Source organism: Solanum lycopersicum, chromosome 1 (assembly GCF_036512215.1).
Source record: "Solanum lycopersicum chromosome 1, SLM_r2.1".
Taxonomy (NCBI): domain Eukaryota; kingdom Viridiplantae; phylum Streptophyta; class Magnoliopsida; order Solanales; family Solanaceae; genus Solanum; species Solanum lycopersicum.
The window spans coordinates 34,295,788-34,310,060 of NC_090800.1; the positions used below are offsets into that span (position 1 = coordinate 34,295,788).

Below are 14,273 nucleotides of genomic sequence, written 5' to 3' on the forward strand. Positions count from 1 at the left end.
GAGTCTACCCGTCAGGCTCTAGCGCACCATGCCTCTCAAAGCGCCAAGGATACCTGGAGATCCCATTTTTTACCTATATTTCGTACTATTTTCTAAGTAATGTACCTATAATTCCTAGTCGATTCAAATACTCTAAGGTACACCTTAAAGTCATGAAATCATCCATAAACATGAATCATGAATCTTGAATCCGTACTTCAAAGTTAGGATCAAAGTCAAGGAAGTTAAAAAGTCAAGTAAAGATAAAAGAGTTAAGTTGATTTTTCAAAGGATATAAGGGAACTAAGTATTCCTTGGGAAGTTTATAAATGCTTTTACATTTAAGTTATGGGGAAACTGAGATTTCCCAACAAAGTTTTAAACAAGAATAGGGGACATTGATTCCAAGATGGCTTTTTACATCTTAAAAGGGGTTGAGCAAATTATCTCAACCCAGAGGAAGGAAGTTATTTTAAAAGGATGAGCTAAAGCATATTTTGGGAGTAGTATTGAGCACCGATACGGGGATGAGAGCTCATATTAATTTAAGTCTCCATGTCAACCATTAATCCATCATGGGTATTAACATGTCATATTTTTGAGATGCTCACGTGAGCTAAGCCAATGGATCCACTAGGATGAGGATGTTCTATGCGACGACAAAGTATAGGAAAGTTCTGGCAGCATGGGTGAGCCAATGTATAAACACTTAGGGTCATAGTGGGGGTTGCCGATTAGAGAAACTCCCACAACACTAATTGCATGGTTCATCAAGAGGTTCTTCTTAGTATGAATAAGGGTATGGGAATTCATTCATTCATTAAACAAGTAGAGTTTGAGGGGAAGCATGATATGTCTTTTATAAAAAATATGAGTTTACATCAGTTTATTTTGTATTTTACATACATCTTAGAGAGAATGGTATCTGTGTATAAACAAAGTTGAAAACCATGTTTTAAATATCTTCTCTTTACATTTTACAAGTCCTTAAACTACTATATAATGAAGTAAGTTTGTTATTCATGAGTTGAGCAGACCCAAGGTAAGTGTTCCTTCTTTTACTTCTTTTTAAGCTTAAGTCGTTACTTAGCATTACAACTGGCTACTCGTATATTATATGTATTGATGATAGTTGTCCTGCATCGTATCATGATGCAGACATATGTCACTAGGATCAACATTTGGCATGTCGTTGATCCACTTAGTAGCTCAGAGTCAGTTGGTGAGCCTCCCTTCATTCCAGAAGACATCCTTATCATTTAGCTATTTGATTTAGTTTTCAATTATTAGGATTATTTGGGGTACCGTCCCAACATCCATATTTAATTTAGAGGCTTCATAGACAGATAGATTTGGTCTCTTTAGTTTCCGCCAGTTGAGTTAGTTAGCATCTTAATCGTTGTATTAATGCTTTTAAGTCTTCCGATAAGTAAGTAAGCCAGGCCAAGGGTATTCTTGGGGCCAGCAATGGTGTCCGAGTGACAGCCACGTCTAGGGTGAAAGTTCAGGGTGTTACAAACTTGATATCAGATCATAGAGGTCAACAGTCCTAGGGAGTCTATGAAGCCGTGTTTGTACAGTCATAGTGATCAGTGTGAAGCAATCCACATCTATGATTCGGAGGCTACAACATTTAGGAAATCCTCACTTCTTTAATATTCCTTTTGTTCGTTAGAGTTTTATCTCTAAAAAGGTTCCCTTCTAATTCGTGCATGTGCGTGTTTTAGATTATTATGCCTCCACAAAGAGAAGTCAAAGGTAAACCATCCATAAAAAATGTCAAAGATGTAGAGGTACCTAATGCACCACATGTGCAACCTCAAGGAGAAGTTACCAACGCTAATTTTTGTGAGGCTATACGGATGTTAATCCAAGATGTGACCCACCAAGTTGAGCAACAAAGAGGAACTCAAAAATAAGGGGATGACACTTTGAGGATTCGATAATTCTTCAAGATGAATCCCCCAAGCTTCAAAAGTTCGAATACAATTAAGGATCCATAAAACTTTGTGGATGAGTTGAAGAAGGTATTCGATGTGATACATGTGATTGATGTAGAGACAAATGAACTAACAGCATATCAACTCAAGAATGTGGCTAGAACCTGGTTAAATCAGTGGAAGGAGGGTAGAGATGAGGATGCACCACCTTCGAGTTGGGCTTGCTTTGGAGAAGCTTTCTTGGGGTGTTTTTTTCCTCAGGATCTGAAGGAAGCCAAGGTATGTGTTCCTTACTCTTAAATAGGGATCCTTGAGTGTTAATAAATATGGGTTAAAGTTCACTCAATTGTCTCGCTATGCTCTGAGATGTTTAAAAATATTAAAAGTCAAATGATCTTGTTTGTTGCTTACTTGGGTCAGACATCAAGCAAAGAAAGTAGAGTTTCCATGTTAATTGGAGATATGGAATTTTCAAGGTTAAAGGTCTATGTGAAGCAGGTAGAAGAAGAGAAGTTTAGGGACAGAGAGGAATACAGGAACTAAGACTGGAATGAGTCTATTCAACAGAAGTGTGGTTCAAGTCAACCACAATTTTAGAAACCAAAGGGGCCTGCACCATTATCTACTAGTGCACCTGCGCCCAGAAACAGAAGAGAGTATGATGGCCAGAGTTCTCTAAACATCAAAGCTAGACCATCCCATTCCGAAGATGGAGTGGAACAAGGAGGATGTTGGTCTCTTACATGTTCTAAGTGTGTAGAAACCATCCCAGTAAATATAGTGATGGCCACTCAAGTTTCTTTAAATATGGTCAAGAGAGTCAGTTTATGAGAGAGTTCCCTAAGAATAAGCAACGTGGTGGAAATTCAGCAAATAGAGCTTAATCTTCATAATTCTCTCCACCAGACAGGGTTGCACCTAGAGGAGCTACTTCTAGTACTTGCAAAGGAGCAAACCATCTCTATGTAATCAGTAGCCTCCAAGAGCAAGAGAACTTTTCAGATGTTATCATTGGTATGATTCACGTCTTTGAATTAAATACTTATTCCTTGCTATACCCAGGAGCTAGTTTATCTTTTGTAACATATTATGTTTCTATGAACTTTGATATTATTCCGGAACAACTTAGTGAAGAATTACAATGTTTCTATACCTATGGTGATTCTATTCTATCAGATAAATTCTATCATGATTGTACCCCATCAATCACAAGAGTACCATGGATGACCTAGTTTAGTTAGACATGGTAGAGTTTGATTTCATTCTAGGTATGGACCGGTTTTAAAATCCTATTATGCATCAATAGATTTAAACACTCGAGTAGTCAAGTTTCAGTTTCTAGTGAACCAGTTATAGAGTGGAAAAGTAGTTTAACAATGCCTATGGGTTGTTCCATTTCATACCTTAAGGCAAAGAAGTTAGTTTCAAAGGGGCAGGTCTATCACTTAGTCCATAATGACTCAAGTGCTGAGATAACTCCTATTTAGTCAGTTCCAATTTCAGTAGTAATAGATTTTCAAAAAGTCTTTCTTGATGATCTACCAGGAGTACCACCTGAGAGACAAATAGACTTCGGCATAGACATCATTCCAAGTACTTGTCCTATCTCTATTCCGCCATAAAGAATGGCATCAGTTGAGTTGAAAAAGCAGTTGAAGGATTTTCCAGTAAAGGGTTTTATTTGACCAAATTAACTGAGAAGGCACTTAAATTTCAATGGTTTGAAGCTTATGAGAAAAAATTTCAGGATTTGAAAAACAAGTTGACTACTGCTCAGTTTTGACTTTGTCGGCAAGTTCTCAAGTTCTATGGTGTATTGTGATGCATATAGAGTAGTTTCTAGTTGTGTATTAATACATAATGGCAAGGTTATAGCTCATGCCTCCAAAAAGTTTAAATTTCATGAATAACATTTACCCAACCCATGACTAAGAATTGGTTGTTGTAGTATTTGCTTTGAAATATGACGCCATTATCCTTATAGTTTTCATGTTGAAATTTTCACCAATCAGAAGAGTTTTAGGCATGTATTTAGTTACAAAGAACAATCTTAGGCAAATAAGGTGGTATATGGGTAGTACCACCCATTTTGAGGAAGATAAGAAAGAGTTAGCAAAGGAGGCGCATAGACTTGCAAGATTAGGAGTTTGATAAATGAATTACACATAAAGAGAAGTAGTGGTGATGAGAGGGTATGAATCATCATTAGGTCATAAGTAAAAGGAAAGTAAGATCAAGACCCTATCAGGCTTGAATTGAAGAAAAGTGTTCATAAGTAAAAAGTGATGGCTTTTGAAGAAGGGAGAGATGTTGTATTGAGATATCAAGGTAGGTTGTGCGTACCAATAATAGACGATTGGATTACTTTAAAAATTCACCCATGGATGGTGTTATGAGATTTTGTAAGAAGAGAAATCAGTTATGGAGGATACTTGAGAAGCTAAAGAAGATAGGAAGAACAGATACCCACATATCTTCGAATCCGAAGAAGTTCCCCATTGAGGTTCTAATCCTTTTCTTGGCATTGATATTAAGATGACATGTTGTGCTTAGATTATATTGTTAGGTGTATGATCTGAATGTAATATGTTACACCAAAAGCCTAGTAAGAAGTAATCTCATTCGAGGGCGAATGTTCCTAAGGGGGATATATTGTAATATCTCGCAAATTGATATAGCTAGGAAGAAGCTTAGAAGTTGAAATAGTAAGTTTTGAGAAGAATGAAAATCTGAGGAAAAAGTTAGTTTTTGGTCAATTTAAAAGTGCCATAATTTAAAGCTCAGGATGAGTTAGATATCATTCCAACGCCACCGAGTTTGTGCGATTTCTATATCATATGAGTGAGTTATGCCTTTTAGAAGTTAGGTTGTTAGATTAAGAATGGTCCAATTCAGATTTAGGAAGGGAAAAGTTAAATTTTCCTTACCCAATTATTTTATTTCGTTTTTGGTAATAAATTTGGGTCTAAACTGATTAAATTCAGTTAACTCTTTTAGAAAACAAGTTTGGATTTTGAGAGAAGAGAAAAGAATAGGAGAAAAGAGGAGAAAGGAGAAAAAGAAGCAAGACCATTCAACATCGTCAAAGTTCGGCTTGTAAAATTCGTCAAGGTTGATCCCTAAAAAGGTATGTGAGATCTTTATGTGTTGGGTTCGTTCATCCATACACCAAGATGTTTAATTCAGCGAGTTTTGAATATATTGGTTGATGAATATTGAAGTTCTTTCTGAACAGTTATTGAATTCTTGTTGGTTGAGTTTTAGCATGTTTAGAGATGAAACGCGGAGAAGAAAAGTCAAAGCTACCGTATGAAAGGCCCTGGGATTCCATGCCTACCATATCCCTCAAGACAGCCTCTGTCTGAAAAGATCTAGCGCGTTGCGCAAACCAAAGCACCTCAGACCAGAGTCTGTCTATCAGGCTCTAGTGCTCCACGCCTCTTAGAGCGCCAAGGACGCCTGGAGGCCCATTCTTTCCCTTTCTTTTCATACTAGTTCGTAATAATGTACCTACAATTCCTAGTACATTCCAATACTCTTATGGTACATCTAAATATCATTAAATCATCCATAAATCTATGAGGTCAATTCCTAGTTGATTCCTTGAATCCATAATTCAATTCAAGGAAAGTTAGGATCAAATTCAAGGAATTTAAGAAGTCAATTCTAAAGCTATAAATTAAGTTAAAGTAAAGTTTCGAAAAGTTTCCAATAGTCCTAGTTAAACGTTTTAACTTCATTTTAAGAATCAAGTTTCGAGTTAAGAAAAAAGTAAAAGTTAAAGTATTTTCTTTAAAAAAGTATAAGGGGACTAAGTATACTCAAATGAATTGATTAAGATTAAAAGTTTCAATTTAAGTAAATAGTAAAAAGTTGAGTTCATTTCTCAAGAGATTTAAGGGAACTTAGTATGTAACGCCCCAAAACTAACTAAGATAAACTAGACCCTAGTGAGTGCTTCTTGACTTAAATTGGTTTTAAAATTAATTACTTTAGTGTTCTTATTCAGTGTGTGAATTTTGGTTAAGTTTGGAGGTCAAACGTCCGAGAACGTCCATGACAATCGGAAGGTGTGCCTTAGATAGCGCTTGTATCTATTGATGTGTAGGAGTGTGTTTTACGTGTTCATTTTAATCTAAATTGATGTTGGATATTATTAGGACCTAGATGAATTAGTTTAGGGGTTTAATGTCCGGTTACTACCTCAACTAGGACCCGTGAAGGTCCTTAGAAGAGTACCCCACCTCTTGGAAACAAGTTGCCAAAACAGTGACCAAACGACGACCCAAGGGACGGTCCGTTGGTCAACCAATGGTGTGTCGATCATGGGCGTTTATTGGAAATGCAAGTTCAGTTTCCTAGGATCCAAATGGAGCTATGTCTCAATCAACGAGACCCCACCAACGGTCCGTCCTTTGACAAATGGTCCGTTGGTTGGTCCGTTGATGGAGAATGCCCCAAAAGTTGTTTCTTTCCTGTGAAGTCTTGGGTGTTTGGAAAATTCACCCCATGTCTTTTATGACCATAGGAAAATATTTTTAGGGTTACTTAGATATATTAAAAGATTTCAAACCCTAAGACCTAATTTTAGACCTCACTTCCCAAAACCCCAAAACCCCTCTCCCTTAGAATTCTCTCTCAAGTATCTTTGTAAGTTAGAAATCAAGAAGAGATAGGATGGCTGGTTGGGATGTGCTCTTCATCAAAAGTTAGTGGTTTGTCTTGAATTTGAGATATGGTATATATCCTTGAACTCTCTTCCATTCAAGGAGTCATTTCTAAAAGATTTCAAAAAGGGTTTTCAAACTCTACTTTCTTCTACCTTTGATTCTAAAAGTGGGTCTTCTTGTAAAAGTGTTCTAATAATTTGAATGTGTTTATTCTAGCATTAATTGATGATTTTAATTTCAAAAACCTAATGAACTCATTTTTATGCATATTTGAAACTTTTAGCTTAAGAAATGGGTGAAGTGAGCATGTTTGTGTAGGGTATGAACTTTGGTTTTGTTGTGTTGTTATTATGTTTTAGCTACTACCCTAAGGGACTTATTATGATGAAACATTGAGAAAATTATTATAGGTTGTGATGGTTTGGTGAAATGAAGTGATATTGAAGATGGGTCATGTATTGTCTCTTGTGAAGATTGAATTCCATGTTTGGCTTAGATTATGCCTAAATGAAGTATATGATTTTGTGAAGCATGTAATATGTGTGAATTGATGAATGCAGGTTCAAAGCATGTATAAAAGCTAACATTCCCACTAGTTCATTGTAATGGCATCAATGTTACTGTAATGTGTTCTTTGATTCAAAAATTATGAATTTATTTTATTATTTGTTAAATGATGATACTTGTACTATTTCAACTCTTAAATCATGAATGTTTTACTCATTTGGCATAAAAGCTTATTTTACCAAAATGTCCCTTTTTGCCTTTATTTGCATATGCGATACTTAGTACATTGTTTTGTACTAACCCCATACTTTTCTATACTCTACAAGTATAGGTTCGAAGCTCTTTTGAAGGTTTAAAGGTGAAGCTTGGGAACATTCCTCTCAAGACAAAGTATATCCTCATATATTCAAGGGCATAGTCCTTTTCTTAGTTTCCTATTTAAATACTTATTAGTATTTCTATTTAATGTAAAGGGTCATGTCTCTAGGATATTATGTCGTGACTTTAAGTTGGATTATGACAATGAGATTCTTAAGTATTTATTAAGGATTTCTTTTTATTAAATTATTCGTGAAAAGTATTAAATTCTGCACTGCTTTTCATGTCTTATGTAATGAACGATAGTTAAAGGGCTTGTATAATACCCCAAAGGGTCAAGTACACCTTTCCACGATCCGAAGGTTTGCCCTAATTTCTAGGGGTACTTTCGGGTCGTGACAGACTTGGTATTAGAGCATAAGGTTATGGAAAATAGTTTAGGTTCTAAAAGTCTCACAAGCCACGTCTAGTAGTATCTTGGTCATTGGTATGAGTCGCGTTGCATTCATGGACAAGAGTCCATAGGACGATTGAGTTTCACTTTCTTCTATATTCTAATGTTGTGCTTTAGATTTGAGTTATATAAGGTGTCTTTTCTCAACCTCTTCTCTTTGTATGTAATGGACATGAATCAAAGGATATCAACCACTATATGGGAGGAGGGAGGTGTAGCTAATGAGTGATACCTCCATGAGTTGACCTAGTTCCTATTGTTGGCCTAGGAGAAGAGAATGAGGAGGTTCCCCTTCAAGAACCTCAAGTGCCTCCAGAAACCCAAGAGCCTCAAGTCCCTTTTATGACTGAAACTCCTTTTGTTGAAGGAGATATGACTAATGTAGAGTTGAGGGCTGCCCTAATGAACTTGACCCAACTCATGACGGCTCAATCTCATGTCGTTAACAATCACCTTGTTGGCCAAGCTAATCAAGGAGATAGGCCTCAACCTAATGTTAGTACTCCCGCTTCTAGAATTCAGGATTTCATGAGGATGAACCCTCCCACTATTTATGGCACTAAGGTAGAAGAAGATCCACAAGGTTTCATAGATGAGGTTTTCAAAGTAGTGGATGCTATGGTTGTGACCCCTAGGGATAAAGCGGAGTTAGCCGCTTACCAACTCAAACATGTGGCTCAAGTGTGGTTTGAGAAATGGAGGGTTGAGAGACCCTTAGAAAGTGATCTGGTTGATTGGGAGGAATTTAAAGAGGCTTTCCTAGATAGGTTCTTTCCCCTAGAGTGGAGGGAAAAGAAGATGGTTGAATTCATGAACCTTCATTAAGGGGGAATGAGTGTGCAAGAGTACTTTCTCAAATTCACCCAACTCTCTAAGTATGCCCCAGCAATGGTATCCAACCCTAGGGATAGGATGAACAAATTAGTGATGGGAGTGTCTAACTTGGTGGATAAAGAGTGTCATACGTCAATGTCTCTTAATGACATGGATATCTCTAGACTCATGGTTTATGCACAACAAATTGAGGAGTCCAGAATTAGGGACATAAGGCAAGAGGGTAAGAGGCCTAGGTCGGATGATTCTAGTCACCAAAAATCTAAGAAGAGTAACTATCACCAAGATTCTTCCATGGAAAACAATAATAGGGCTCAAAATCAACATTTCCAAGGTGGTGGCCATACTTTTGAAAGGGCTAGGTGTCCTACTTATGGAAAGCAACATTTGGGTAAATGTTGTACCGGGACGGATGGTTGTTTTAGTTGTGGTAACAAAGGACACAATAAGATGGACTTCCTGAACATCAAACCAAGAGGGAAAGAGGCCAATCAAGCTTCCCTTGATCCTAATGCTCCAAAAAAAATAGAACCCTTGTTATGGGATGGGAGTTAGGAAGGATAACTAATCCAGAGTTGATGGTCTTGGTAAGTATTAACCCTTTATGATTGTTGTTTTTATGTTATTGAATGATTTTATAGTTCATATGATCATGTCATCTTGATGAATTGCTCAAAGAATGTTTTTTTACAAAATTGCATGTTGGGCAGTGTTAAAGTGAGCAGTTCAATGTGAAAATTTTGCATTTCGAAGAAAAAAATTTACTTTCCTTAATTTAAGTTTAAATGTGTGAATTTTTTTTTGTATATGAGCATGTTTAATATTGGAGAATATAGTTCCTCCATAAAAAAGGTTAAGGGTGAGTTTGAAGTTTGTGAAGTTTGGCAAAAGTTGCTTATGTTGCTAATGTTTGAAAATGTTAAATGATGCTCTATGCTAGTTTATGCTTTGATTTTGAGTGTTCTGATCATGATTTCAATTTTTTATGTGATGCTAAGTGATTTCTTGTTGTACTTGAAGTTTTAATGTCATTCGACGACGAATGTTATTCTAAGTGGGGGAGAATGTAACGTCACAAAACGAACTACGGTGAACTAGAGCCTCGTAATCTTTATTGAGTTAATTTTGTTTTAAAATAAGTTACTTTAGTGTTCTTCGGCATTGTGTGAAGTTTGGTTATGTTTGGAGGTCAAACGTCAGAGAACGTCCATGACGTTTGGAAGGTGTGCCTTCTATAGTAATTTTATGTCTTGATGTGTTTGAGTGAGTTTTACGAGTTTGATTTAATCAAAATTGATGTGGGATGTTCATACGACCTAGATGACATAGTTTAGGGGATTAACATCCGGATATGGCTCCACCTAGGACCCATGAGGGGCCCTAGAAGAGGACCCCACCTCTTGGCAACAAGCTGACAAAATAGTGACCGAACGATGATCCAAGGGACAGTCCGTTGGTCAACCAATGGTACGTTAACCACGGGCGTCGATTGTACCTGTAATTTCAGTTGTCCAGTATCAAAATGGAGCTCAGTCTCAACCAACGAGACCCCACCAACGGTCCATCCTTTGACAAACGGTCCATTGGTTGGTCCATTGATAGAGACTGCCCCAAAAGTTGTACCTTTCCTATGAAGTCTTGGGGTGTTTGGTAAATTCACCCAAGTCTTTTATGACCCTAGGAAGTTATATTTAGGGATATTTATATATATTAAAGTATTTCAAACCATAAGACCTAATTTTAGACCTCACTTCCTAAAACCCCTCTCCCTTAGAATTCTCTCTCAAGTCTCTTTGGAAGCTAGAAGTCAAGAAGATCTAAGAGGGATGGTTGGGACGTGTTCATCATTAAAAATAAGTGGGTTGTCTTGCATTTGTGGTATCGTATCCATCCTTGAACTCTCTTCCATTCAAGGAGTCCTTTCTAAAAGATTTCAAAAAAGGATTTTCAAAGTCTACTTTCTTCTTTGATTCTAAGCATGGGTCTTCTTGTAAAAGTGTTTTAATGGTTAAAATGTATTTATTTTAGCATTAATTTATGATTTTAATGTCAAAAACATAATGAACTCATGTTTAGGCATATTTCAAACTTTTAGCTTCAGAAATGAGTGAAGTGGGGCATGTTTATGTTGGGTATGAACTTTCGTTTTGTAGTGTTGTTATTATTTTTTAGCTACAGCCCTAAGGGCCTTATTATAATGAAATATTGAGAAAATTATTATCGGTAGTGATGTCTTGGTTAAATAGTGAGTTGCTTATATAGTGTAATACTTATTATAAGTTGCCCTTGAGTGGTATGGTCCACCTTCTTGGTGGCGGTGTTTAATTGATGAATTCGATATTACTTAGTGTGTATTATGAGAGTGGCTTTGAAGGCCTAATGTGTGAAATGAAATGATATTGAAGATTGGTCTTGTCTTGTGTCTGTGAAGGTTGAATTGCATGTTTGGTTTAGATTATACCAAAATGAAGTATATGATTTTGTGAAGCAGGTAAAGTGTGGGAATTGATGAATGTAGGTAAAAAGCATGTGTATAAGCTAATGTGAATGAAATGGTGTTTATTTTCAAGGTGCTCTCACATGTACACACACACACTTAAATGAATGTATGAAGCTAAGTTGAGTAAAAAGGGAAGTTTTGCGGTAAACGCTTTTCTTGAGTTGAGATAAAGTGTTTAGTAGCAACCTCATTACATCCTAAGAGCTTTCTAAGAAGGTCGGAGGATGAATGCCCTTTGTGAGTTGAAATGTGGTGTTCACTAGTTATTCTTAACCTATAGTTTATAATGTTGAGAATTCGTGGGGAGGTATGCCTAGAACCGAGAGGATATGAATAAGGGGTGGTTACACTTCGAGAGTTGAGATGTTGGATTTCACAATATCTCTTGAGATGAGTACTCCTCGTTAGTAGATAATGAAATACTTAGTATCAATCTCCTTATCCCTTAATTATGTGCTCGCATGGGTGTAGTTATTCGGAAAGCCATGTAAAAGCTAAAAAGCATGACCTTACCCTAGGCATGTGAGGATCACTCATCTTATAGGGGTTAATATCGGGATTCCATGTCTAGCTATCATGGTCTATGTTGCTTAAGCTAACCCCCATAAAAGAATTGAATGAACTAAGTCTTCAAAAAGAATGTGCTACTTAGGGTAGGTGGTGGTATGGGATGCTATCTATCCATTGCACTAAGTAGGACCTTCCGAAAGGGAAGAGTTAGTGTCAAACCTTCTAAAAGAGCGTGCTACTTAGGGTAGGTGGTGGTATCGGACACTATTTATCTATTTAACTAAGTCGTCATTTCGAAAGGGAAGTCTTTGGTGGATTGTTGTGTGTTCTTCTAATGTCTTGTGTTTTTAGTGGTGACTTTTTCTCCCGAGTGGAGTAAGTTTTTGGTGGGTAGTTTTAAGGATTTCCTATGTGTGCATTGAAGGAGGTGTTTAGACGTTTTCTTCATGTCTTACCTTGAGAGTCTTAGGATAACCTCGGTGGGGAAACTTCTACCAAAATAATTTTACTTCCTAATTGGAAATACTTTGGAAGTTCACTATCTTTGGAGTCTCTTTAGTTCACAGTAATGTTTGGAATAGTTTGCTATATTTCGGTTAAGACATTGTAATGTTCCCCATCCAAGGGAAGCCATTAGGAGCACCAATTGGGAGTAGTAGTATAGGATGCTACTCTCATATTGCACTTAGTGTGACCTATAAGTAATATTGAAGAAGGGTACTTACGGGAAGTCCATAACAGTGAATGTTTTGCATATGTTTAGCGAAGAGTGTGAACTTTATTTCCATACGAGGTAAGCCTATTGTTGGCGGATTTAAGGGTTGCTTTGGTGTGCCTTGAAGGGGGTGTATGGGAGGTTCCTTCTTGTCTTATGTTTACGCAATCTTAGGATAACTTGGGTTAGGGAAACTTCAAGGAAAAGGGTTCACATGACTTGGGGGATGTGCCATTCACTGTAACATGACCACTAGTTCACTATAATGACCTCAATGTTACTGTAATGTGTTCTTTGATTCAAAAATTATGAATTTATTTATTATTTGTTAAATGATGATAATTATACTATTTCAGCTCTTAAATCATAAATGTTTTACTTATTTGGAATGAAAGCTTATTTTACTAAAGTATCCCTTTTTGCGTGTTTATGCATATGTCATACTTAGTACATTGTTATGTACTAACCCCATACTTTTCTATACTCTATAAGTATAGGTTGGAAGCTATTTTGAAGGTTTGAAGGTGAAGCTTTGGAACGTTCCTCTCAAGACAAAGTATGTCCTTATATATTCGAGGGTGTAGTCCTTTTATTAGTTTCTTATTTAAAGACTTATTATGTGTTTCTTTTTAATGTAAAGGGTTGTGTCCCTAAGATATTATGTCGTGTCTTTAAGTTATCTTGTGACAATGAGATTCTTAAGTATTTATGAAAGATTTCCTTTTATTAAATTATTCGTGAAAAGTTTTAAATTCCGCACTACTTTTTATGTCTTATGTAATGAACGATAGTAAAAGAGCTTGTATAAGACCCCAAAGGGTCAAGTACACCCGATCATGATCCAAGGGTTCTCCCTAACTTCTAAGGGGTACTTTTGGGTCGTGACAATGTATTCCCTAGGAAGTTATTAATTGATTTTACATTTTTGTTATAGGGAAACTTTGATTTCTCAACAAAGCTTTAATCAAGCAAAGAGGAAGCATGATGTGTCTTTTATTAAGAATATGAGTTTACATTAGTTTATTTTGTATTATTCGTACATATAAGAGTTAATGGTATCTTTGCATAAACAGACTTGAAAACCATATTTTAAACAACTTTCTTTACATTGCACATGTCTTTAAGCTCCTATATATTGAAATGAGTTAGTTATTCATGAGTTGAGCAAAGCCAAGGTAAGTGTTCCTTCTTACATCTTTTCAAGTTTAATTGGTTGTTTTGCATTCCAACTCGCATACTCATACATTTAATGTACTGATGCCAGTTGGCCTGCATCGTATCATGATGCAGACGCCGAATATTAGGATCAGCATTTGGCGTGCAGTTGATCCACTGAGCAACTCAGAGTCACTTGGCGAGCCTCCCTTCATTCAAGAGGACTTCGTTATGATTTAGCTATTTTATTTAGTTTTCAGTTAGTACAATGACTGGGGGTCCTGTCCCAACATCCATCTTTAATTATGAGGTTTCAAAAAAATGAAATTACCCAGATAATTTAACTAATTTATTTTTAAAAATTATTGAAATATGTTTTTTTAAATCTTTAACATACACTAGATTGAATCTTGACTAATTTACTGTGTTGATTCATTAATTATGCCTCTGCTTAAGTTTTAGTCAACCTTCAAATTGTCACCTTACCTAAAATGTTTGTAATATGTATGTATATACATATATATGTGTGTGTGTATATATATATATATATTATATTCATAATTTATAGTTCCTTTTTCACATCTTGATTTGCTTTTCTTCTCACTTCTTCATTGAAATAACCCCCCCCCCCCTTATAAAATATTTTCCAATAATGAAATCCCAAATAATAACATCAAACAAAGATTGTGCT

The 14,273-nt window shown here is 36.2% G+C and overlaps 1 protein-coding gene across 1 annotated transcript; it reads left to right on the plus strand.

Annotated features, from left to right (window-relative positions):
- The first annotated feature begins 8,756 nt into the window (after positions 1-8,756).
- LOC138341870 (uncharacterized) lies at positions 8,757-9,257 on the plus strand. Its single transcript, XM_069293909.1, has one exon. The coding sequence runs from the start codon at positions 8,757-8,759 to the stop codon at positions 9,255-9,257; it is 501 nt and encodes a 166-aa protein (XP_069150010.1).
- Positions 9,258-14,273: the final 5,016 nt, after the last annotated feature.